This window comes from Aythya marila, assembly GCF_965140915.1.
Source record: "Aythya marila genome assembly, chromosome: 1".
Taxonomy (NCBI): domain Eukaryota; kingdom Metazoa; phylum Chordata; class Aves; order Anseriformes; family Anatidae; genus Aythya; species Aythya marila.
The window spans coordinates 7,995,446-8,022,293 of record NC_139042.1 but is presented as its reverse complement, the minus strand read 5'-3'; the positions used below and the strand labels follow the sequence as shown (position 1 = coordinate 8,022,293).

The window sequence follows — 26,848 nt, the reverse complement described above, 5'->3', positions numbered from 1 at the left end:
CCTTCCTTCCTTCCTTCCTTCCTTCCTTCCTTCCTTCCTTCCTTCCTTCCTTCCTTCCTTCCTTCCTTCCTTTCCATAGGGTGTTCCCCTGAAAAGCACACTCACCATCTTGAGTCCCACACAGTATTACTGCTATACAAGGATACTCGCCCTTATCTTTCTACATAGTGTTTTCTGTTGGCACACTCAAAGCAGAGTATAGGTTCATCCTCAGAAAGTTGTCCTCATGCAATCACTGCACAGAAGTGGGGATGCCAGCAGTGGCACTTAGCTTTTGGTATTGCCTCAGCAGCTTGGAGATCAGCGTAGTGCTCTGGATCACCCAGCCTATGGTCCACAGTCATCCCAGTTAACATCAGCTGCCTGAAAACCTGGTGCATAATCTCCACTTGTTAGTACTTCAGTGAACAATGAAGAGGGAGACAAGCATCTTCAAAGGGAAATGCTCCTTTCATCCCTTCCCAAAGCAGAGGGACGAGATGCACTCTGGAGGTTTCCATCTCTCCCCATCAACTATGAAAGAATCTTAGAAACTGGTTAGATGACTGACTTGAACACACACCTAAGTTTCAGCCAAAGACTTGACTACAGCCATCAGGAAAATTTGTAACACAGCTGTAAGCAGAAAGCAAGTTCCTAACTGGTAAACCAGTGGTGCAGTCCGTGGGGTCTGTCCTGCCCAGACAGAGATTAACGTCATGTTTGTTGAGTTTTGATCACAAGAGCAATCAAAAACATTATTTTAATGTGCTTGTGCATCAGGTATCCACCAAAGCTTTGCTTTTTGTTGTTGTTGTTGTTGTTGTTGTTGTTCTGTTTTTTAAATCCAAAGAACCACAAACAAATGTGAATCCAGTTTGCCCTCTCTGACACAGGCAGCAACGAAAATGTTGCTCCTGTATTTTTTAGTGTTACCTTGGAGATCTTTGGGACCAACAGAGAATGTAAGTGCTATGGAGAAGTTTTTAGGCTTGCCTGAAAACACTTATTTATTTGGATGAAAGGGAATCTGTGCTCCAGAGAAATATTTTGGTTCAATATAACTTAATATAAAAAAAAATACAAAAAATCTGCATAGTTAGAATTTTGATTTCTTTTCATGTAACGTGCATCAGTTTCTGGATAAACCTGTAGCAGTGCCTGTGCTTGCTGCTTTCCCTATTCCCAGTACTGCTTTCCAGTCCCAATTGCATCCAGGGTGTGGTAAAGAACTGAGTGCACACCCAAAAACAGATGGAGTACACGCAAAAAGAGACTTTCCCATCACTGACTAACACTTTGCATTGACTCAGAAAGAAAAACAAATAGGAAAACATCCCCAAATGGAGTAATTATGTGTATCACTGTCATGAATGTGAATTCCCTGTGGCAGGGCTTGTTCAGCCTCTGGCCTGATAGGTATATATAGTCATTCTAGTTTTAATAGTCTTTACATTGAATTTTCATTTACCTTTAGGAATTCTCACTCTTAATGACAAGGGACTGGCAACAGGACAACAATAAATATTCAGCGTGTAGGAGGAACATTTCAAAATAATCCTTATTACATATTGGTTGTCACTATTACTATGTACACTACAGCCCTGGAATGCATCATGCACATTACCACCATGAAACTACCGGAGTGTTTTTTTTTGCTAAAGGGCAAAATAAATGTAAAAAGCAGAATAGATGTGTGTCCTGTGTATTTTTAGTTTATCCTCAGGCTTACTCATTAACTATGTAATGTAATGTAATTCTCTTCTCCTGTTACAAACAGCGGTTTAGATTGAGGGAGAAAATAGCCTAGGGAGGTGTGTATAGTTTATGTTGAATAAAAGCATCTGATTGTTCATTGTAAATCCACAGTGCAAAAGTTTAAGTCCTTCCATGTCTCCTCCCTTTAATCATCTGAAGTATGCAGGGAAAGGACACCAAAAGAAACCAATGTGCTTCTCCCTGAAATAGAAAAGTCCATAAGGAGAGTTACTCCATTCCTAAACAAGGCAATGCTGATTCATCCCAACTCTAAACACATCTTTATTATCCACACCCAAAAAGGAAGCACATCTGTTGAGATAGCTGCTGATCCCCCATTCTTATTTCTTACTAAAGCACATGCATGTGTCTTCAGTTTGACATTAACATTGCTCATTAGCAAATAAAAAACTTCTCTGCATCTTCTTCTTTGACACCCAGGCTAGACTGTGCACTAGAGTTGCCCACAGTCTATTTGATGTGAGTGCCCTGTTCTTTGAAGTGCTAGGACAGTGATGGAAGTGGAAGTTTGTTGTGGTCTTTGCAGCTTTTCTCCCACAGAGGGACTGGACTCCAGTATTTTCCTGCTCTTACTGCATTTCAGAACTGCCCAAATAAGTGCTTCACCATGGGGACAAAGCTGACAATTACAGTAGTTAACCTAAAATTTGTGAAGCTAAGTGAAATCTGCTTGGTCATTTGCCTGCTAAGGTCCAAGTGCTGTACAGGGTGGGTTGAACAGCTCACCTTTGGGATTCTAATTTGGACATCTTTAAACATGCTTTTTTTTTTTTTTTTTTTCCCTTCTTGTCAAAAAGAAATGATACAGTAATGAGAATAACAGAAGGCTATGGGACGGAGGAACACTTTTGTACAGGGCTCTTTTTCCAGAAAAAAAAAAAAAAAAAAAGAAAAGGAGAGGCTGTCAAGGCCAGATCTGTTTTGTGCAGCTCCTTGTTGTACAGGTGAGGATGCAGAAAGAGCTGTGCTGGGTGGGTTCTGCTACACGTGGTTTGAAGTGCTGGCAAGCAGAGATGCTGCTCTCCCACACTGAGAGAAGCAACCCGTCAGCCACATTGCCTCCACTCCAAAATGACCAGCCCTTTGTCACTGACAGCCAATTTATGTGGTGTCACGTAGAAGGAACAAATATCCACTGCACAATACAACTGCAAAATGGCATTTGCATGAAGACAGTAGAAGTATTTTTGTTGACCAAGCCCTGACAACACCATACACCACTCTCTTTTCATCCTCCTAGGCTATCGTGGTGACAGATGGAGAGAGGATTCTCGGTTTAGGAGATCTAGGAAGCTATGGCATGGGTATCCCAGTGGGAAAGCTTGCTTTGTACACAGCTTGTGGTGGAGTTCACCCACAACAGTGTCTCCCTGTCCTGCTGGATGTTGGTACAGACAACGAGGTAAGACTTACAGTTTTTCGTAAATATGACAGGGGGGAGAAGGAATTGAGATTAATACTTAACTGAGGCCAGTTCCCTAAATGTGAAAACAGAGCCAGAGACATCCAAGATGAGATGATGGCTAGACCAGCACTGCAGGGAAGTGACCAGGTTGCATTCCTGTTTGATACTCGAGACACTTTTACGGGGAACTGCAATGAACGCTGAATAGTCTTATGGTCCCCTGGTGAGAAGAGGGTTGCCAGTTGGAACTGAAAGATCAGCTCCATCTTTCAGTATGGCAATGTGAGTTAAAAGATTTCGGAGAGGAAGATCAAGATTTATTCTTGTGGTAATTGTGAGAAAATAGACAGATACCCTTGTCTGCGTAGAGATGACTATATGCCAGAAAATAGAGAATCCCTGCTGGGTGGTTTGAGAATGATTAATTTCAGTGTTTTGTCAGATTGCACTCTTTACTACACATGATAACCAGACAGGAGGACTCCATCTGTTTGCAGATTTTTGCCTTATGACTCTGGCTCAGAAAGGCTGAAGTGCAACATCTTAGCAATGCCAGAATGGACATCTGGGAGGATGTATTTTTTAAAAGTGAATATCCTATAGTTATTTGTGATGGCCAGGCTTTGTCCATTGATGTAAAATGTGCTTATGCCTCACTTGACCCCAAGTAAACCAAACATATGTTTCTTGAGAGAAATAAAAAATCGGGGGGGGGTAAAAGCTTTAAGCTTGTGTATGAAGACAGATGTTAGCATGAGTGCCTGGTGTTTTCAGATAAGCCTGTGTTTGCTGGAAAGCTAGATTTTATGTACATCTTTAACTCGAGCCCCATGTGTCTCTCACTGGGCATTGTATAGAAAGAAAGAAAAATCAGTGACCATAGATGACATCTAGGATGAGATTCCCAGTTACCTTTTCGGTCCGTGGACCCAAATCTGTTTTATTGCTCTGATATAGTGACCTGTCAGAGACTGATGGAATACAGGGTGTACCCATCTCAGCCTGATCCATAGTCTTTCCTGAAGAGTTGGATCTCAGAGTTTGGACCTTCTGAGGCTACAGAAGGAAATATCTTTTTGGAATTTCCAGTCAATAGTGCATTGTACTTCAGCTTAACTCTTTAGAATCGTGGAATGATAGAATCAGTCAGGTTGGGAAAGACCTCTAAGATCTAGTCCAGCCTTTAACCTAGTACCAATGTCCACCACTAAACCGTGTTACTAAGCTCTAATCTACACCTTTCCTGAAGACTTCCAGGGATGGTGACTCAGCCACTTCCCTGGGCAGCCTGTTCCAATGCCACACAACCCTTTCAGTAAAGAAATTTCTCCAAATATCCAAACCAAACCACCCCAGTGCAACTTCAGGCCATTTCCCCTCAGCTTATTGCATGGTGTGTGGGAGAAGAGCCCAATCCCCATCTCTCTACAACCTGCTTTAAGGTAACTGTAAAGTACAGTAAGGTCTCCCCTGAGCCTTCACTTCTCCAGGCTAAACAATCCCACCTCCCTCAGCCACTCCTCAAGAGTTGTTCTCTAGACCCCTCACCAGCTTTGTTGCCCTTCTTTGGACACACTCCAGTATCTCAATGTCCTTCTTGTAGTGGTGGGCACCAAGCTGAACACAGTGTTCAAGGTGTGGATCACCAGAGCTGAATACAGAAGGACAATCACCTCCCTGTCCTCCTGGCCATGCTGTTTCTGATACAAGCCAGGATGCTGTCAGCCTTCTTGCCCACCTGAGCACACCACTGCTTCATACTCATCCAGCTATCAACCACTACCACCAGGTCATTTCCCAACAGGCAGCTTTCCAGCCACTCTTCCCTCAGCCTGTGGCACTGCATGGTGTTGTTGTGCCCCAAGGGAAGGATCCAGCACTTTGCCTTCTTGAACCTCATACTGTCAGCCTCAGCCCATCAGTCCAACCTATCCAGATCCCTCTGCAGAGCTCTCCTACCCTTGAGCAGATCAACACTGGCACCTAACTTGGTGTTGTCTGCAAACTTACCAAGATCAATGTCTTCATCTCTTCCTCCTCCTCCATGCTGGTCTGCTTCACCAACTGCTGGTATGCTCTAAGCCTCCCAGCTGGAGCTCCTGGGTGTAAGACCTGGGTGTAAGTTCTTCCCCACCCATGGGAAGCTTCTGACCATGCATAACCATCTGTTTCTATTACAGCATCTGGGGAGGGACCACTGAAAACCAAAGTGGCACCACCAATTTCTTAGACATCTCCAAAAGTCAATTATTTTCAGAGAAAGAGACTCCCAGAATCAGTCTCTGAGGCTTGGGCACTTTGATTCTGCCCAAGGTTATGTGCATCTTGTGACCAGGAACATCTCTGTGGAAGTATTTTTCACAGTTGGGATTGCAATGTAGAAGTTGCTGTTTTCCAGCAATGTAAGCAATGTATTTACTCACAATACAAGTAATTTGTTTATTTGTTTAACGACTTTCTCATGTGCATACACCCAGCCTAACCCAACCCTCAGCACATCTTAGCAACACTCTGCCCCATGAATAAACTCATTTATCAGCGTAGAAATTGGCATCTCCTGTAGGCATTCATCCTGTTCATCTCTGCCTGTTAATACAGGGTGAGCCTAGGGTGACTGTCTTGCTAACACAGGCATCTCAGGTAGAATGGAGTAACACATATTGCATTTTTAGCAACAGCTTGTCTTTCTGACAGTCCATAACAATTTGTAGGCTCTTTCAGCAAATCAGTCTTTTCAAAGCTTGGCATTTCTCACCTTGCCTAAGAGACTCTCTTGTACTCCATGAACAGGCCCATGGCACCAAAGGAACAGTCAGCAACGTGATGCTAACAGTCTGCTTGTTTCATGGCCCTGAAGAGTTAAACTATCACACTCAGAGGAAAACCTCTTTCATATTTCCTTCTAAAGCAAAACAGCTGTGGCTGTAAAAACAGATCTAAGTTTAGCCCACCTGCCAATATTTGGGGCCCGTACAGCTTCAGGACAATAGGTTTGTGATGGCTCATCCCCTTCTCATATTGATGATTCAGTTCCTGAAATCAGAAGGGAAAATGAGCTGTTTTGCAACTGACAAACCTAGGTGTTGGCCCACCTGTCTCCTGCCACTGTTTGTCCTGTGATTTTTCCCAAAATACGCGCAGTTTCCATGCTGAGCCAGTCCTGTTTAGTTGGCTTAGGGGTCCTGACTTACCACCTGGTGAGCTGGCTGGAGGAGCGGCCTGGTTTTATATTCACGGCAGGCACTGAAAAATAAACTTATCTGGTATGAAAATACCCTTTCCTGACTGACACCTGCAGATAGCTGGAGCTGAGTGCTAGCTAGGTGAAAGGCTGAGGAGCATCTGATCGCAGGTTCTTGTCAGCTCTGGGCTAGCACCCAGAGGCCTATGTGACACTTGTTATTTCAGGTTACTTCAGGCAATCTTAATTTCTCAAAGTTCTGTTTATGGCCAGCACCTTTCCTGGTAACCTTCAGTGCAAAATCAAGTGCTGACTGAACAGTGAACAGCCCCACACAAGATCAGCTTTGTTCAGTGGGAATGAGACACCTCAGCAGGGAGTCCTGGTAGTGCTGTTTTGGGGATGCAGAGCCTCATTTCCTACTGCAGTCAAGAAGCATTAAATGCCTCTGACTTTATTTCCACAAAACGATAGTCCACAGCGCACCTTACTTCTTACAGAAACACTTTCTGCTCAGGAGAATCGAAGTGAGCTTGCCTTCACTGCAAAGTGAGTAAAATTAATATGACTGCAACAGGCAAAATTTTTGGGTAGGCTGGCACATAAATCTCCATCCAGCCATGGAAGAGACGCTGTCAACAGAATTGCTTTGTGTCCTAGGCTCTCCTGAGTGATCCACTCTATATTGGACTGAAACACAAGAGGGTTCGTGGGAAACAATACGACGAACTGATTGATGAGTTTATGCAGGCAGTTACCAACAAGTAAGTGGGATTATATACATGGCTTCTCTGAGCTGCTTCCATTTAAGAACAAATGTTGCAACTCTTGAAATAAACATTAGTGTAATTGATTGTACAAGCAAAGAAAGGTCATTTAAATGCAAGTCTCCTGGGTGGTCTACAAATGACTCTTTGTGCTTGAGCACTCTGTGTCAAAATTATTTATGTCTTTGGAGAACTGAAATGGGACTGACTATTTATAACCATTTCCTGTCCATATAGGCCAGAGGTGTCAAACATACGCCCTGTGGGCTGTATCTGGTCTCCATCATGCATTTATGAGACTCATTCAGCACAGGCAGAATCTAAACTTTGTTTATATTTTGTACAGGAAGTTTCTAGCTCTCACCATTGTGAAGGAAATCTTCTAATTGGAAATGTCGTGTTACTCCCTGTGATGATGTCTGCGTGAGCCTACAGACAGCCTGTCTATCACTTAGCAAAAATAGCAGCTTCCCTGCTGGCATTTAAGTCTGTGGAGTGAGGAGGCCAGGTTTATAAGCACTGTCTTTTGAATGCTGAGACAGACTGAATGCATGTTTCCTCTTACTGACTAGCAGGGATATGGGGTTTCTGCTGTAGCAGGGAAAGATGTGGAAAGAACAGAGCTACACCTCAATGCTGTGTGTGCACCTCTTGCACTGCATTGATTTCCTCCTTTGGGAAAAATGAAAATACATTAAAATCTGTATGACTTTCTGGAGGGATTTCCATAAGAATGAAGGTGGGAACAACTCTTTAAACAGAAAATAATAACGACCAGAAGACCCATAGCCCCTGAGCAGCCTCTGCCTTCCTAAAGCAGCAGATGACAAGATGACACTGATGAGGAGTGGCAGAGAGCAGAGCCTGCACCTGATTCATGGGCTGCTGCACATCCTTATATTGTAGGGTCTTGTCTTGCCAGCTGAAGGAGATGCATTTGATCTTTACTTGTGTCTCCAGCCAGCTACACGCGTGTGTTCCTGCATAAATGGAAGGGAGTGGGTGGCACATGTTTCATCCGCACTGAGGCCATCATGTCTCCCTTGAGGTAGGAGACACAATGTCCAGTGTCTAATGACAGCACCTTCCTGTCCACTGAGAAGCATATAATATACACATACAATCCAACTGCCTAGCTGTCTGTGCATGGAAGGATGTAGGAAACAAGAGGCTGTAATGCTGAGGATGATTGAATCACAGCTGATGAACCAAGTTTGAGAGTTTGTCATGGAGAATTTCAGCATCTGTTGATGTGGTAGCTCCAGACAGCATTGTGCAGCACACTGCATGTGCAATGCTGCTGTTAGGACAGCAATCTCTCCTTCGCTGCTCAACAGCATGATGTAGACATGTCCCATATAACAGCAGGCTAGTACATCAGCCTTTCCAGCTGCAGGTGCCCCATACTGTGCAAAGACAGTCCCAATTGACCCCTGCTGTAGCTCCTATATCTGTGAGAATAAACACAGCAACACTGCTCTGCCTGTTGGGTTCAGAATACCTAAGGATGACTGCATAGGAGAGAATTTTGTGCATGTAATCCAGTTTGCCCTTCTTTGTATTTGATAAGAAAGCTTGACTTAAATGTCAGTTCATTGCAATGTAGTTTTACATTAGAAACTTGTGGGGTATTCAGGCGGAAAAAATCTTGGAGGCTAGAAAACTGGTAAAACACAGTTGAGAAATTACAGGAGGCTCTAGAAGTAGAAAAGATTTAAGAGTTGTCAAAATTGATTTGTGTTTCTTTTTTTTTTTTTTTCTTTTTTTTTTTCTTTTCCTGTTTTGATTGTAATCACTAATTAAAATTAAGCCACCAAGGAAACTGTGCCATTTCCTTCTGGCCAGGAGACCACAGGGGTATTGCAGTGTCATTGCTGATGATGGAATGGGAATGATGGAACAAATACCCAGCTTGTGGTCTCAGCCAGCAGAAATATGGCTCTGAGATTTACACTTGCGATTTTAAATGCTAAGTTGGTTGCACCTACTTCTCCAGTGATGTCAGTGAGAGGGCCAGAAAGACAATTTGCCTTTTCTGTGCTTGCTGCTAGAGAAGAGGGGTTGGCTGTTACTTTCCTGTGTTTAGTTTACAAGAACTAATCTTCACATTGAAAGGAGAAGACACTCACCCATGAAACAATGAGCTCCTATCTTTTGAGAAGGCTATGTCATATCTAATCCTTTTCTCTGGGTACTGAGAATCAAGTTTCTGGGGTCGCTATACCAACCTTTCTGTTTCTCTCAGCTGGAATGAATTGTTTGAACACAGCAAGACCCAAAAAGTTATCTACAAAGTGGGGCTGGGAAATTCCACTTTGCACCTCTCCATTCACATCTGTAAAGTATTTGGAGATGCTCATGTGAAAGGAGACATTAACCTATACTATCATCTTGACTGCCATCATACTTTAAAGCATTGTTGGAGTGTGATCTCTTGTGAGCTCTGGGCTGATGAATATTACTGCTATCAGCCTGCTATCAGCCAACATATCTGAAACAGATTCATTTGGACTCAAGTTTCCGCTGGAATGACTGGATGCAACCCAGTAGGAGCTCTCACTTTTGTTACAAAAGGGAGGAGAAATTGCTTGGAAGGGCAAAAATGTGTTTCTGTATTGTAGCATGGTTCCATGTGTGAGCCTTCTCTTCTCCAGGCTGAACAACCCCAACTCCCTCAGCCTGTCTTCACAGGAGAGGTGCTCCAGCCCTCTGATCATCCTTGTGGACCTGTTCTAACAGACCCACATCCTTCTTGTGCTGGACGCAGCACTCCAAGTAAGGCCTCACAAGGGCAGAGCAGAGGGGGACAATCCCCTCCCTCCCCTGCTGGCTACCCCTCTGTAAATGCAGCCCAGGATGCAGTTGGCCTGCTGGGCTGCAAGCACCCACTGCTGGCTCATGTGGAGCTTTTCATCCACCAGAAGTCCTTCTCTGCAGGGCTGCTCTCAATGAGTTCTTCTCCCAGACTTTGCTCATGTCTGGGATTTCCATAACAAGGCTCCGGGGTGACCTTACAGCAGCTTGCCAGTACCTAAAGGGGGCTACAGGACAGCTGGGGAGGGACTCTTTGTCAGGGGGTGTAGTGATAGGGTAAGGGGCAATGGCTTTAACCTAAAAGAGGGGAGATTCAGATTAGAGGTTAGGAAGGTGGTGAGGCAGTGGGATAGGTTGCCCGGAGAACCCGTGGATGCCCCATCCCTGGAGGTGTTCAAGGCCAGGCTGGATGGGGCTTTGAGCAAGTGGTGTGGTGGGAGGTGTGAGTTGGAACCAAATGATCTTGAAGGTCCCTTCCAACTCAAGCTATTCTGTGATGATTCTGTGATGATGATGAAACCTGCGAGCATAAACTGCTGTGGTCTTTGGTCTGCTCTGATTTCACATGTAAGTCTATGTCACACACAAATTCAGTTATTTGGGAATTCAATCATATCTTTCCTTCTTCTCTTTTGGATTACCACAAATCTCTTGCAGTTTGGAGGGTTCCTTTTCAGCTTGATGTTCACGCAGAGATTCTGACTATTTCCTGAGGACACTTCAAATTCTCGTGGAAACCATTTATCAGTTCCTTTGCATGAGCACTTCCCACCCTGCCAAATCACTGCTGGCTCAAGGGACATTTGTCACTGAAGTGGAATGTGTCTGAGCCCACAAGAATGACAGGGGATTGAAGAGTTACTGTTCTAATGGAATAATAATATTAAGCAGATGTCGAATTTCTATAGCTGGAGACTCCTACAGTCAGAAGAAGTGTCTTCTGGTCTCGTAATAGCCACCTAATAATGAAACAAGGAGAGCATCAGAGACTTCAGAATTAGTGCTTACAGTATGTTGAAATAAAGTGTGGCTTCTGGGCAGTTTTAGAAATAAAAGCCCTTCCTGAAGCACATGGATAAATTTCTGCATTTTCATGGTGCCTAAATCTCCATTCATTACTCTTTCACCTAAAATGCATAAAATGACTGAGCTTTCTAATAAGGGCTCCAAATTGTGCTCCTCTTGAGAGGCAACCACATGCAAAATTTGGCCCATTGAACCTAGCCCATGACTGAATGAAACAGACTGACAAATTGCTGTTTTCTCACAATGAGTAATAGGGCTTGTATGGGAAAATACACTACTTCTGTTTTCCTTCTCCTCAGTTACCATGGTAAAAGGTAAGTCAGTCTCATTCTTGAACTGGTACATTTTTTCCGTCTGGAATAATATTCATGTAATGTGTACAAGGATCATATCAGAGTAACCCACAGAATTTCTGGGGAATGCATATATGAGCAAATTAAGGTTGAAATGAAAATGCCATGAGAGTTGCTGCTGTGCTGGGATGTACTCTCTGTGCTCTGCAGAGCTTCTGCCCAGCCTCTCCAGTAACAGTGTTCTTTAATCCTCAGACTCTCTTTCAAAGCAAACTACTACTGGAGATTTCTTTACTTCTTCTCTTTTTCTCCTTAACTGATGTGGGAACTGGTATAGACCAATTCCTTCTCTGATGTAAGACTTTCTGCCTTACACCAGTCACTGCTTCTGTAGTCTCATCATACAGGAACAGTGCAGCTTGCTGGCTCCAAGCAGCCAGAGGTGACGATGGACATCCCCAGGCTCCAGCCTCAATTTTGAGTGCTGGCCCCCGTGTCTCGCTGACAGATGCTGAGCACGCAGCCTGAGGCTGCGAGAGGCACTTCCACTCTTCAGCAAACCATGGTGCAGAAGCCTCATTAAACTGTCATAACTTCACTCCCGTTTCCTTTCCCATCAGCACTTATTAACAGGGTGACTGGGGAGACAGAAACACTCTCTTTTATCAGCCTCTGCCATATGGCAAAGCACAGAAGACATGAGATCAAGTGTTCAGCTTCTCAAAATGGGAGAAGAAGGAGAGAAAATAGCTCTGCTGACTTTGTTTTTCCGTGTTTGTCCTATACCTGATCTCTCTTTGTCCAGTCCCTTCCCAGTACTTTTACCCACACACATACTGAGTCAGGTCAACGTGCTTTCCAACAAGCAAAGCTTGCTCCACACAGGCCACCTCTGTTTCAGCAGTTCTCCAGTGAGACTTGGATCACAAATTCACCAGCATCTTTCAGAAACAAAATCACCACTACCTGTTCACCCGTGTTGTTTATTCAGGTGCTGGTCATGAAAGACAAGGCACCACTGGCCTTCACAAAGCCCTTGTGTAATATTGGTGACACCTAAAGCCCCTCAGCATCTGTGTGTCTGCTAGGAGACCTGCACGCTGTCACCAGCGCCTTGGAAGAGCTGATGGTGTAGAGCAACTCCAGACTTCATGGAGGAAGTGGATACTCTCCTTGTCCATCTGTCTCCTTGTCCATCTGGCCAGGGAAACTCTGCCAGCATGCAGAAGGGAGAGGTGATGGTGATGGGAAGAGCCAACCCTGTTGTCCTGCCTTGGTGTGGGATGAACTCATCAGCCAGCTTCTGTGATCTGCCTTTGGCCAAAATAAAATACTTAGATTTTATTAGCTTGGTTTTCTGCTGCTGAGAAACAGTTGAGTTCCAAACATGCTGCTGTAGGAACCTTGCTGTAACAGACTTTAACAACTTGCCTGCAAATCCTTTGGGATAATGCAGTTACAGACGTTGAAAAGCTCTCTGCCCTGGGCGTTCTGTCTGTGATTTTTCACCTAAGCCAGATTTACCACAGCTGGCTTAGAAAGACATAGCTGGAGAAGATCTGTCTGGGTGTAAGGCAGGTGGTGAGGCTCTGTTCCTTGCTGACTGTCAGAGGTAGCTCAGGGCTACGTCTGTGGGTGAGCACTAACACGGTCATTTCCCCTGCTTGTGCCCAGTCCCCAAGAAGCTTTGTACCTCCAGCTGCAGCCTTTTCTCAGACCCAGTGCAAGGAACCTGAAGTCATTTATCATAAAAGCACAAGAGTGGCACAGCAGCCATTAGCAGTGGTCTTAGTGCTTGAAAACTGAGACATGCTCTGCAAAAGGTATTTTTTTTTATTTTTTATTTATTTTTTTTTTGTTTTTGTTTTGTTATTTAAAGGAATATAATGAATGTTGACCATGGTTTTTCCAGATATTTTTCCAAGAGCTTTGTGATGGAGCTTGGCTCAGTCTGGCCCCATATCTTCTCTCTAGCAGTAGCTGATAGCAGATGCCCAGGGATATGACTAAGAACAGGCATGCATGCAATAGTACATCCTTGGCATACTCCCCAGCTTCCAGTAATCTGAGATTCAGGGATTTCCTGCTATCTTTGTGTTTCAAGGGTCACTTTCATTGATTTAGCACTGACTGAACCCACAGCAGGCTCTTTGCCTCAGAGCGTGACTGTGTTTATGTTGGCAGAAAGCTGGTGAGACTCCTACCCAATGTTAGAAGTACTGTGCAGCTCAAGGAGATAGTTCCTGTTGGTCTGTGATGCAGCTCTCTGGCGCAGAATTTCTAAACCCAGTAACTACAGCTCTAAATTTTATGTTGGCAGCGGTTGATCTGGTTTTGCAAAATTCCCATCTGTTGGCTCATAACCTCGCATTCTAGGATAAAATCAACTGCATTTTTGTCTCACTCTGACAACTGTCATAACTGCTACATCTGCAGTCATGACCTCTTAATGTGGATCTTCGGGTCAAGCTTTCCCTGTGCTGTGATTAACGTGGCAATCCACAAACCTGACTCATGTCATTTCTTTTCAAAACAATTTTTTGAAACAATTCAGTTTAAACAAATTACTTTTCAAGTAATAAAACATCATGCTTTCTAATGTCTCTCTTCTCCCTTTAGCACTTTTAGAACTATTTAATGGGAGATATAAATGGTGCTATTAAATTATATCACATTGTAAAGTGAGGGTTTGAAAGTTTTTTTTCAATGGTTTCAGAATCAGGTTAACTTTTATTTTAATTTTAGTTTTCATTGTCATTTTTTAAGGGAAAACTTGTCTTCCTCTCACTTATATGAAAGACTTAAAAATGAAAGGCTTTTTCTGACACTAAAGGTAACATCTGTTTACATCCTGTAAGAGAAGAGCTCCTCCTGAACCAGCAGTGTGCACTTGCCTGGCGCTGTGCCTCCAAGTAGTAAACCTGTCTCTCTGTTGTCTCTTCACCTATCTGGGTTTCCTCTTCTTGGCCAGAAACACATGCAAATATGCAAACAGTGCAATCCTGAAGTGAGATTTCCCAGGCATGAATGACACTAGAAAAGGCTGAGCCTTCTGGGGCATACTTATGCTTTTGTCTACCCTACCTAATGCAAAGAGTGCAAAACCACTCCAGAGCCGCCACCCTCAGCATACTCAGAAGGGAGAAGGAATTGGGTCTGTGATAGGAAGAATGATATCAGGCTTTGCACCATCTTTATGTGGAATGAATAAAAGTACTTCTTCCTTCTAAGCCTCTTCTTAGCTAAGCACTAGTGTTTGCTTATTTAGGTCTGCTGGTTCCATCTCTATTTCTAATGTAGATAAAAGCTTATCTTGTTCTGTCAGGTTCACCCTTGTCATTATATGGGACAGGTCTAGCTTTTTTCCGCTCTGTGAAACCTCCTTTTGCAAAGACCTTATGAAAATGACTTGCCTTTTCTCTGGATGCCCAAGCTGGCCCATGACCCTGTTTCTGCCCTGCTGGGGCATGCTCAGGGAAGCCCCTGTAACACTGCTGAGGTGCAGAGGTGCTTCCTACTCATACACAAGGGCAATGCAGATTCTTGAGTCACTTCCTTCGTCTTCTCCAGGGGCAGAGCTCAGTCCTGGCTGGAGCTGAATGAGGGAAGTGCTTTGCCCACTTCTGAGCTACTTCTTTGCTATCTGCATCTCTACTGGTAAAACAAAGAGACATCAAAGCTCATATTCTGGTGCATAGTGCTTGCAGCTCGTAGCCATGCTGCTTAGCTCTCTTACCACTATAAAGCTACAGGCATGGTATTTCTTCAGTAGGTGCCTGACTAAACCCATCCCTAACCTGTGACCAGGAATTGTATGGCAAAACAGTGCTGGTCAGCCCAAAAGCCTGCCAAGGGTCATGGTAAACAATTTTACAGTAAGAATGGCCTCAGGACACTGACCAGACTTGGGTGCTAGTGCTGTTGAATTTGTTTGTGTGGACTTTGGTTTTCCAGTTCTGTCTGCTGATTACTTCCCAAGTATGATGATGGGTTCTTTTACAGAAAATTTCAGTTTTCTTGGAAATCACAACTTTGGCCCATCAAGCTGCAGTAATAAAATGTCAAAAACAAGGGCAATGACATTTTAGCTCTTTTCTGCCTAGATTCATACAAGACTGAGTAGGAGTTGCAGTGCATCGAAGCAAATGCCTTATGTCATGAATGAGTGGAAGTGGTGCTATAAAATGATAAATTCAGACAAGGCTTGGAATGCCCTTCCTGTGATTCTTTCCATAAAGGAACTGGACCTTCTTGCAAATACCTTTTATATATATGCATATACATGTAGGAATGTTTTATAGTCCTTATTCACAGTGAATAAAAAAACCCTTCTCATACTGGTTGGCAAACGTGCTGCACAGGCCCTCAGGCCACCCTGGAAGTTTTGACTTGTGCAATTCATTCAGATGCTTCTCAGATTGCAACTGCAGCCTCATGATTTTTTTATTTTGTGGCCTTATGGTTTATAACGAGGCTGGATGAACTTGAAGAGGTACATACAAATGAAAATTAAAGAAGCAAGTTGCATAATGAGATTGTTCAGGCAATTGAGAACTCTCTTGAATAAAGAAGCTAAGTGCAGTATCATCAGGAAAACATCTGCCTTCCACTTCTGGGATTCACACTCCTGTGTTCTATACTTCTGCTTTTCGAAGAGAGCTGTGTGTCATCATCTACAGGGGATACAGACTTTACTAACAGCATCTTTTGAGTTAGCATAGCTCTAAATGGATAGTAACAGTATCAGAACAACAGTGCAGTGATAAACAAGGCACGGATCCTATACTTGTTTACTTTCCAGGAAATGGAATAATTTCATAATAAAGAGTTTCAGGTGGTAATTTTTACAACAGACTTGTACCATTGTATGCGTTTGGCTCCTAAACTCATTTGTTGTCAGGGTGACAGTCTTATACCACAATTTTTATCAATAATATATTATTTCATTAAAAATCTTGTTTGTGCAAAATCTATTTGATGAGCTTTGGAGATTAGACTAAAATTAATGTATAGGAACATTCCATAAACCATTTCTCAGCGAAGTTATTGTTACAGGAAGCTTTTTTGCAAGGTATGGGTGTGAAATCCAGAGTTTGGGTCATAGTTATTTCTGGCACAAACCCCCAAAATATGCAAACTAATGAGATAGAATCATAAAATTTACAGTGAAAGACTTGCAGTTTTTTATTTTTTATTTTCAGTGAGGAAGAACTGACAAAGTACATCTTCTTGTTTCCATTTCTAAAAAATGGCTAAATTAATTCCAGGGAGGGTAGAAAACAGGGTCCACAGGTGGTCTGGCAGCCAACAGTGAGGTAGGAGACAAGGTAACTGTAGGAAATAATGACCTTATAATGTCAGCAGTTACCATTTTCAGTATTAATGCTATTGTAGCCATGACAGAGTGAGGATAGAAGAGAGGAACTGTTTTTAGAGAGGAATTAGGCTGAGTGTTTTATCTGAGAAACTTATAACTCCAAAGATCTCATATTTGCTGAAAAATGTGTAGCAGAACAGGGGGCTTAAGACATCAACCTGGGTGATATTTAGTGTCAGTAAACCATTTTGCTGTTATAGTATCTCTTGATTTATATCCAGTGTGCCTGAATTCCTTCAAAACCACCTCTGTCAGAAAGGCATAGAAATTAACTGACCAAGCTTCTCTTTCCACAGCCTGATAAGATAAGAATTACTTACAGCAAAGATAAGAATTTCTCAAACTGAGTGGAAAGCTCCAGTTTCGCTAGGAGACATAGGGCTGCAGAGATCCCAAGGGATCTGCACATAAGAACAGACGTGATTCCAATATCAGAAAGTCAAAAACTAAAACCTTCGTATTCTGAAAGTGGGGGGAAAAGAATTGGGAGATGGAAGAAACCAGACACGACAAAGGAACTTGCTGTGTTTCAATGTACCTTGTCCATGTGAAATGCTGATAGTCTCCACTGGAGCTTTCCTTTCAGATAAAGACAATTAGATCCAGCGTATTTGAATGCTAATGTCCAGGATGCCAAGAAGATGAAATGAGGCTCTAGAGGGGATGAGTCACTGAGAGACAAGATCAAATTATTGAAGGGAGCCAACCTTAGCTGGCCATGACTTTCCTGGGCTGGAAATCCCTGTTCAAATATTCACTTTACAATCAGTTTTTCTATAAGGAGGCATCTTTGGCCTATAGACAGCAAGCATGTTGTAAATGCGTAGGTGTGTGCTAAGTGGGGCTGCATTCATATCAGATCTCACAAGTTAAACAGAGCTAAATTTCTTAACTGGTTAGACACCTCACTAAAAATGATTTCTTCAACTGGAAATTATCAATTTGGTTTTCTTAATAGAAGCTACAATTCTTTCAGTGAAGCACAATAACTTTACAAAACCAGTTTTGTTAAATTACAGTTTTCATGTTTAAAAATATGATGAAGGAGTGACACTGACCAGTATATTTCATTCCATCTTGAAGTGCTTCCATGTCGCCTGGTAGAGGACCACTTGGATACTATCCATGTGGGATGCAGCAGGGAAATTTCTTTAGAGAAGATTGGGAAATAAATTAGAGGCTTTGAAGGAAACCAAAGCATTGCAGTAGAAAACATGATAAGACAGTGACCTAGGGTGCATAACATATATTTAAGATCTTCCTAAGCAGCTGTGATGATTAGATAACATGGGGAGAGGGGTATCTCTCCTAATTTAGGTGTTTAAAGGTAGATGCCTAAATTTAAGGTGGTTGTTTTAGACTGCATTCACAGAGAATGTGGAGAAAGAGGCATCTCCAGAACTTTTACTTCTATTTTCCATTTAGACTAGTTCAAAGAGCTTGCTACTGGATGTGCCTCTTATTCTTTGTTGTCTGTGAAGGCAGACAGAATTATCTAGCTTAGCATTACCCAGCGAACTTTTAGATATGTAAAGGTAGTGAAAGAAATCCGTCTGCACTGCTTTTTCTTGGCTGAATTCCCGTACAAGTAGCAGCTCTCTGACCACCCTTTCCGTTTGCAATACCAGCTATTCTCCACATTGACTCCTAAGCTGGATGTTTTTTTTAGCATTGGTACATATTAAAACACTTCTATCCCCAAATCCTAAATTGGCTACGTTCTGCTCTTGGATGCTACCCAAATACTCCTTTTAGAGTTCTCTGAATTCCCGGGGGATAAAACAGGTTACACAAATCTTGAGTTACTGTGCTGTGGAGAATGGGCAGTAAAACTGACTCATCATGTTGCTACTTCCAAGGATGTTATTGCAAATGGCTCCAGCAGTTGTTTTGTTCATTCTCCTTGCTAAATTTATCCTTAGGTTTATCAGGTCACCCTAAAAAGGAACACACAGCCACTGCAGTAATGTTAGAAAGGGCAGTAAAAATGAACTGGTTGATTTCAAAGACAGGGCTCAGTAAACTGCCCAGTTTATTTTTAATTTCAGTGACTTGGAGCAGCACAATTTCTTTGAAATCCTCTCAAAACCCCAGTAAAATGAGTAGTCCTTAAGGACTGTCACTTTAACATCATCCTGAGATTTTAATCTGTGATTTAGCTGTGAATATTTCATTTAAAGCATTAGGTCTTGCCATGAGCAATTTGTAATCTTTATTAATGAAAACTTTAGTTCTCACATTAAAAAATAAATTTCAAAAATGTGGTTTACACTTTAAAGAGTCTCAGTAGCAGAGGAAAAGAAACTAATCTTCAAAAAGTAGCTTAATGAGCAGTTTTTCCATTCCAACACAGTCCCATCATACTGAGAGGCATGAGAGAAATGAAGTGTTTATGGGCCACCATGCTTTTCTTGTGCTCTGCTTAATAAAAATGATCAAAGAGAAAAACGATAGAAGTTACTCTGCACTGTCACATGCTGCAGACCACATATGTGAAGTGAGGAAAGATTCTGTGCTCTAAACAAACAAACAAACAAAAGTATTTTGATTAATATTCTTATAGACTTGACTCTGTAGTCAGGGAAACACACCCATCTACCCTTAACACTCTTGGAGAGCTGGTCACACACATTCATGCTGGTTGAGATCATTGATTTTATTCACCAAGCCAGTAATTTTACTTCCTCAGTGATACAAATAAATAGTAAGACTGGTGTTAGTTTCTATAGCAACTGAGGTTGCTTCAAGATTTGCTAATTCTTTGCTGTGAGATGTTAGCAGATGTTCTGAGTGGTGTGTCATCTCCCTGTTAGCCATGCTTTCCTTACACATCCAAAATTGTGGTCAAGAGGACCATCCATTAGAAAACTTTTTTTTTTTTTTTTCTGAGATACTTTTTGTATTCTTTCTTTACACAAATTCCTTGGAGTTCAAAGTGTTCTTTTGATTTTCAAGATTTTACAGAGACAGAGAATCTGGAAATTTTCATACATGGCTCTTCAGGGTGTTGCTTAGCATTTCAAAAGAAATGTTGGTATTGGATGACTCTGATAGCTAACAGAATCTGCAGTGTGAAGGCTTGAAGTGTATAAGCAAACTGTCCCTCAAATATTCAGTGTAACTTGTAGTTAGCAGCACACCAAGAACAATTTAAGAGCATCTTATAGATATGAAAAATTTCAATAGACTCCACTTGTTGTTGAGCCATGTAACATGGGCTGTCATACAGAGTGCAGGAAAGACTTTGTCCTGCTCAGTTACAAAACCAGTGGGAGCAGTTGGCAGCCCTTTTTGGAAATGGCATGAAGCCTAGTTTTGTTTCCCCTCTTAAAGTGTGGCAAGCTGGAATTCCTCCACCTTAGCATCTAGATCCTGCTGAATAGTAAAGTCTGTTGGTCCCTTGGAAAATCCAAGCCTAACCCCACATATCCAGGCTGGGAGGAGTGGTGTAACCACAACAGGGATATTGCTCTGGTGTTGCTCTTTCCAGCACAGAAAAAAAGACAAGAAGTTGCTGCCCTGCTGGCCAGTATGACCAGTAATGCTTGCATCTGTCTACCCAGAGAAGGTTTGCTGGACTCTGACATCGCAGAGCATGGAGTAAGTCTACCTCATGAAGTAGGAGCACACAACAGAAACAGACTCATCTTGAAAGTAATTTTTAACCCCTCTGCACTGTATTCTCTTTCAGAAGAAAATATTGGGCAAGGCAGACCATCTCTGATGGTACCCAGGTACTAGGAAGGCACATAGACTGCACGAGATAAGTTGAAGTTGACCTCCGTCATTGTATTTCAGGTTAACTGGGAAGAAAACCTCCTGCTGTGGCATGTTACCCCTTACAGCAAACTGAACTGAAGCAAGGTGTTGAGTTGGATCTGAGCTTTTACATCTAAATTGTTTAAAGAGTCAAATATATCTATTATATCACTGTGCTACTTCTCTAAAAAGCATGCAGAGGAGGTGAAGTAAGTGCAAGAGCCGACCTGTTTCCCTTTTTGAGACCAGAGTGTCTATAAAGCACGAGTTTCTCATGATAGATGATTAAAGGAGCACAATCCTTGTGCTTATCACCATCTTCTTGCTGATAGATGAACTTGAAATGGGAAATAATAAGAATTAAAAATTCAGGGCCCTGCCAGGTGAGCCTGACTGCCCAGACCGCAAATGCCATGAGAAGAGCTTTTCATGACAGGAGCCACATTTTGTAAATGGAGCGTGTTTCATCCAGTATTCTTTTATAGATTAAAGCACGGGTGTACCCTACCTCAGATTTCAGTGGCATAAGAGGAAAGCCTGAATCGGAGGGATGTAAGGTGATGCTGCTTCTGCACAGCTTTCAGTCTCAGAGAGGCTCATGTCTCTAATACAGTGCAGCTATTGAGAGCCCTGCCACCAGACTGCAGCACGGGAGTTGCTAATTTTTGCCATACTCTTTCCCCATGCTTCTCCCACTGTCCATCACATTTCTGTAAAAGAAAGGAATATTTATGGAGCAGTCTTGAGTATTATCCATTTTTTAGAAACTACACACTTGCTCTGATATTATTGGATAATTATGGAAGGTTTGCAGTTATTTCCTGCCTTTTGACTATCCGGGTCACTGGCTGTCCTTGTATGCTGGTTTCCTGCAAAGCAACTCATTGGAGAGAAATGTGTTTCCAAAGCACACAAATGTGGCTATGAAATCACACAGTGAAGTAGTTGGGTCCATGTGAACCTACAAGCAGTTTTCTTCTCATCTTTCCCTTACCTATGGTTGAAGTGGGCATTTGGTGATGTTACTTTAACTGATGTGATTTTTTTTGCAGTCAGATTTGCTGTATTGCAACATGACAATTGCAATATCCATTCCAAAAGAGCATCTCCAATGCTTTGAGAATATCATTGGTAAATATACGTGAAAATTTGTCATACAATAGTACAAAGATGTGTATATACATATGTGTATATATGCACACTCAGATAAATCAGGAAACCCTTTGTGTCCCTTGAGTAGGCATTACGAACACAACTTACTCTTAGTTAGAGACTCCATATTTCTGCATGTGCAGAGCTTGGGAAGGAGGTGATCCTGTTTGATGGTATGTGATGCATTTCTGTTGAGAATCAGTGCTTGTGATTATCTTAGCACTTGAGTCTCTAGATACATTGTCCTGATAAAAGGTGTATATATCATTCTGTGTTGTAGAAATATTTTTATCCATTTTAAATTACCCTTTATCTTTCAGGTATGGTATGAATTGCCTAATCCAGTTTGAAGATTTTGCCAATGCTAATGCTTTTCGTCTCCTCAATAAATACCGCAACAGATACTGTACGTTCAATGATGATATTCAGGGTAAGTACAGTTAGGAAAATGCAGACTTAACCTTCACCTTCTTACGAGGAAAAGCAATTAAGATTACAAGAGTGTTTATTACACAATACTCAGATGTGTGATAAGTTTTAGCATTTACTCATAAGCATGAAAAAAAAAGAAGCACAGCAGTCAGAGTGGAAAAGTGAGTCTCCATTGTTTTTAGTAATTTAGCTGTTGACTGCAGCAATGTTCTGTGCAGAAAATGGATCATGTGCTTTAGATTATTAATATAATTTAGAGAGTTCCATTAAATTTCTTACAATCTAGCTAAAACAATACTGATGTTTTATCAGTTGTGCAAGGCTTTCAGTTTCCGTGAGCCACGTGGTTATTAGCTGATCCTGGCAATGTCCCTCTTTTGTTATCCTCCCCATTATATGCACAAATGATAAGGCAAAACCAGCTTTTTTTCCTCTCCATGGATGCGAACACCAGGGTAGTCTGAGAACAGATGTTGTCTCCTAGGGTGGTTAACATAACTCTTCCAGCACCAAAGAGAAATGGCAACAGCAAAGCTGGGGTTAGAAACAGCATGCCTCCCAGGCCTTGTGAGGCTCATCTGTCAGCAGAATTGCTCAAATGCACAGAGGGATGCAAGCAGCATATTGGTGCCATCCTTGCCTGATGCTGACTTTGCTTTAAACCTTTGGAAGGGGTGTTTGCCCATCCCGCAGGGACAGGATCTTCCCAAGTAATTAAAAATAACCAGTTCTTCTGTGAGTTTCTTTGCTTTTTCTTCTTTTGTCTGGTCCCCCTTGCAACATGCAGAAATGTTGGCAGTTTGTTGACTTAATTATTTGCAGTCAGTAGGACTTATCCTCACTTGTATTTGAAAAAGATTGGAAAAAAAAAAGTTACTGATGTTGTTTTTCACACAATGATGGCCCTTTTGTAAGCAAATTTTGCAGCAGTATTTCCGTATCAACCACCCATCTAGCAACATTTGGCAGTGTGCAATAGATCGTTCATATCTGTGAAGACACAAGAGTCAGTAAGACCTTGGCTTGTGGGAATACATTTGCTGTAAACGGATGCATCGTCCCTTTTCAAAGACACTTTCATGAAGAGGGTTTAGAAGCAGAGGAGCTTCAGGCATTTCATAGAAGGTGAGGTATATAACGCTGTACAAGCAGACTGCTAGCTCTTCTCGGCACCTGAAAAGGCTTCCAGTGCAAGAGAAACACAGAAAAATAGAGTCCAGGGGATACAGTTTTGATTGGAAGTTTTGAAGGAAAGAACCAAGAACTCAAACTTTCTTGGAGATGGATAGATGAAGCCTATAATATAAAGCAGATGATGTAAAAACTTACTTTGGATTAGTTGCTCTCTCTGCAGGTGGAAGGGGACTCAGTGGCTGAATGGAAAGGAGGCCAGGTGATGTGGCACATCTGTGGGGCTGGATGGAGGTTTCTGGAGGGACTGATAAGATTTTAAGTCTTACTAAAGCCACTAAAATAAAGCATCTAGCTGGCACTGTTTTCACAGTAGCAGATAAAGAAATAAATCCTGCTGATCCTTTGAGCAGACAAGTGATGAGTCAGGGAAAGCAAGCCACTGTTTCTGGCTTTCTTATGTAGCTGTCAGAAAGAAAAGGAGAGTCCAAGCCAGGGTCACAAATGAGTTTTAGGGACCTTTGTGAAGCTGAAACAACTTGGACCCACTTAGCTTTGTCTTGGAGTAACGTCAGAGATAAATGGATTTGAAGTTGGGATAAGTAGACGATTTACCCATACTAATATATCCCTCCATTCCCCATATCAGAAAGGTAGAAAGTGCCCTTCTCTCATTTACACCCTCCTGTTCTTTGTTTTTCCTTCAGGCTCTCTCTTTTATAACATGCTGATGTTTCATTATTTGCCTACTTAAAAAAAAAAAAAAGTGGGAGAGTTAAATGCAAATTGTGTTTTAAATGATTAATGAGAATTGTGCAATGCCTTGCAGCAGTCCTGATTCATTTTGCTCCATTCAGACAAGAACAGACCTCCTGAAGCCTGAACTATCCTAGCTTCTGAGCTGGCACTGTTTCAGGTATATTGATTTAAAAACACATCTTAGGCACAAACAGTGCAAGGTAGGTCAGGCCTGAGCTGCGCTAATTAAAGTCCTTGTCCATTGGTAAATGGGAGTCTGAATGCAGTATGCCTACACACACAGACGAGGTGTGGGAAGAAAATATAAATTGCTCCACTTCATCTCCCTTAGGCCTCTCTCTTGCTATCCCAGGGCCTTATACAAACAGAAGGCAATTTATAATATTAACGCCTACTTTTTTTTTTTTTTTTTTTTTTTTTTGTCACTCAAATTACTATATTACCAAATCCATCCTAACCCAGCAAAGTTAAAATGACTCAGGCCCTTTCCAGTTGAAGCCAGCCTGCTGATGCTGAGTGGGATGCCTGCCAGGTACCACAAACGGGATGAGGTGATTGCTCTTATTCTGAAAGCCATTAGCCTGGGAGCGAGCAGCTGGCTCACAGTGCCCGCACGTGGGAGCTCCCCATTAAGGGAGAGCTTCTCCTTCCTCTGTGGGGGTGATGACATCAGTCCTTTCCCAGCTCAGTCTGGGTTCATGCAAGGGGCAACAGCTTCAATTTCAGCTACGTGGGAGAAAATTGATTGTCCCTTCTCCCCGTTTCCCAGTGAAGTACCAGGTCAGGCAATGCAGCACGTGTGAAATTGGAGGGGCATGAGAATGCCTTGAATCCTTCTCTTTGTCCTCCTTTTGCGACTTTGCTCCACTGAACTGTGCACAGTAATAAACAGAAAGTAGGAAACTGAAGTCTTACAGAAGTGTCAAGTCTTGTGTACCCCTGCGATAACCATCTGTGCCTTCCTGCTTCATACTAGAAAATATATGAAATTATTAAAGAAGTCACTTTGGAACGAACCTTTGGACATCACCCAGTCCAACCCTTCACTCAAAGCCAAGGTGATTTCTAAGTTAGATCCAATTTAGACATTATATCAGGTTCCACAGAGAATATTATTTGGTCCAGCCAAATAAATTGCAATATCTCTATGGATGGAGATTTGAAACCTCTGAACTGTTCTGTTCTGTTCTGTTCTGTTCTGTTCTGTTCTGTTCTATTCTATTCTATTCTATTCTATTCTATTCTATTCTATTCTATTCATGGCACCTGTTCCAAAGTTTTCTTATCTTCCTTGTGCATTTTTTTCCCCCTAATATCTGTTTGGAATTACCCTAGGTGCAACTTGTGTTCATTGCCCCTCATTCTTTTGCTGTGCACTTCTGGGAAGAATCTGACTCCGTCTTCTCTACAACCTCCCAGAAGGTATTATAGGCAGAAATTAGATGCCCTCTTACTCTTCTGCAGCCTAATCAAACATGGGTCCCTCAGTCCTCTTTGTACATCCTGGTCATGTTGATGGCCCTTCCCTGGACTCACTCCAGTTTGTCAATAAATTCCTTCTGCTGAGAGCCCCACGCTGGATATGGTAGTCTAATTAAGACCTCAAAAGTGCTGAAATAGAGAGAAATGATCGATTTCCTTGACCTACAGTTCTGCTGATGCAGCCTGGGAGGCTGTTGGCCTTCTGTGCCACAGGGGCACATTGCTGGCTTATCTTCTTGTCCACCAGGACCCCCAAGACCTTTCTTGCAGAGCTGCTTTTCAGCCATCAGAGATATGCACTGAGTGCCCACAAGAATCAGGAGCAGTTTGTGCTTGGACTAAGCAGAAATGGCATCAGACCCATCAACCTGTGATTGGGGTTGGACTGCTTGACTTGCTGAGTTGGAATCTTTATGCTCCTACAGAGATCCTTCAGTATGATGACCCAGTAAGACACAATAAAAAATATTCATTATGAAAGTTGTTGTACAGAGAGCCCTTGGGACTTTCATCCTTCGACAAGGCCCTAAACAACCTAACCTAACTTTGAAGCTGGCCCTGCTTTAAACCAACACTGGACTGACCAACCTCCAGACATATATTCCAACTGTAGTTTCTCTATGAAAAGCTCATCCTCCTCGTTGATCAGTGTGTCACTTTCCATATTCACATAACAAACATGAACTTTTTGGGCTCAGAGTACTTACCCAGTACAGAAGTTGTTCTGCAAGTTAAGTGAGAGTTGCAGAAAAATGAAGATATTTCTAACATTTTATTTAATTAATTGTATTTGTATATGTCATTCAAATGCCTTTCATACATATAGGCAAGGCAGAGAGAATGGTGCACAGAAACATAAAGCCTACAATCTTCTGTCTCTGGGCACCTCTAGCAGTGTCTTAACACAAAACCTGGTAACATTAATAACATTGATAGCTTCTCAAAGAATCACTCATCTGTGTGTTTTAGATTTCCCCATGTCCAATTTGAGAACAGACAGGGTTTCTAAAATAGGCTGAACATCATGCAAATGAGACTTCCTCAAGGCACTTCAAGATGGGAATCCCCAAATCACTAGCCATGTTAAAAACACTCAGTCCTTTTATTTCCATGGTTCCTCCATGCCTAGAATCATGCATAGGGGGGGACCACTTTTTGAAGAACTTCTCAATCTTTTCCCAGTCATTAGAACAATGGTTTCCTTTTGTTCTTGGCTGTACAACTGCTGCTAAGCCTCCAAACTTACCATGACCCACCAGGCACCTTGTATCATTATCCTAGCAGATAATCTTCCCATAAGATTTCCAGGATGCTTCAGGCAGCAGTGTCTCAGCCTGGAGGAGCACTGCTCGCAGACCTTAGCTGAGGTTGGGAACAGACCAACTCCAACACTGCAAATCTGAGCAGCTTCCAGCATCTGGACAGGTTAGAAATCAGTCCCATGCAAACATGGCCCATTTTGCACATTTCCATGTGCTTTGAGAAGCAGGGTTAGTTTTTGGCAAGGCATTG

The 26,848-nt window shown here is 42.3% G+C and overlaps 1 protein-coding gene across 1 annotated transcript in view; it reads left to right on the top strand.

Moving 5' to 3' along the window:
• ME3 (malic enzyme 3) overlaps nt 1-26,848 on the top strand; it is a 126,758-nt gene that overhangs the window by 87,255 nt on the left and 12,655 nt on the right. The window contains exons 5-7 of the mRNA XM_082774968.1: nt 2,999-3,160; nt 7,005-7,108; nt 21,853-21,962. Coding sequence (XP_082631094.1) covers nt 2,999-3,160; nt 7,005-7,108; nt 21,853-21,962 — 376 coding nt within the window. The remainder of the gene's footprint in view (nt 1-2,998; nt 3,161-7,004; nt 7,109-21,852; nt 21,963-26,848) is intronic.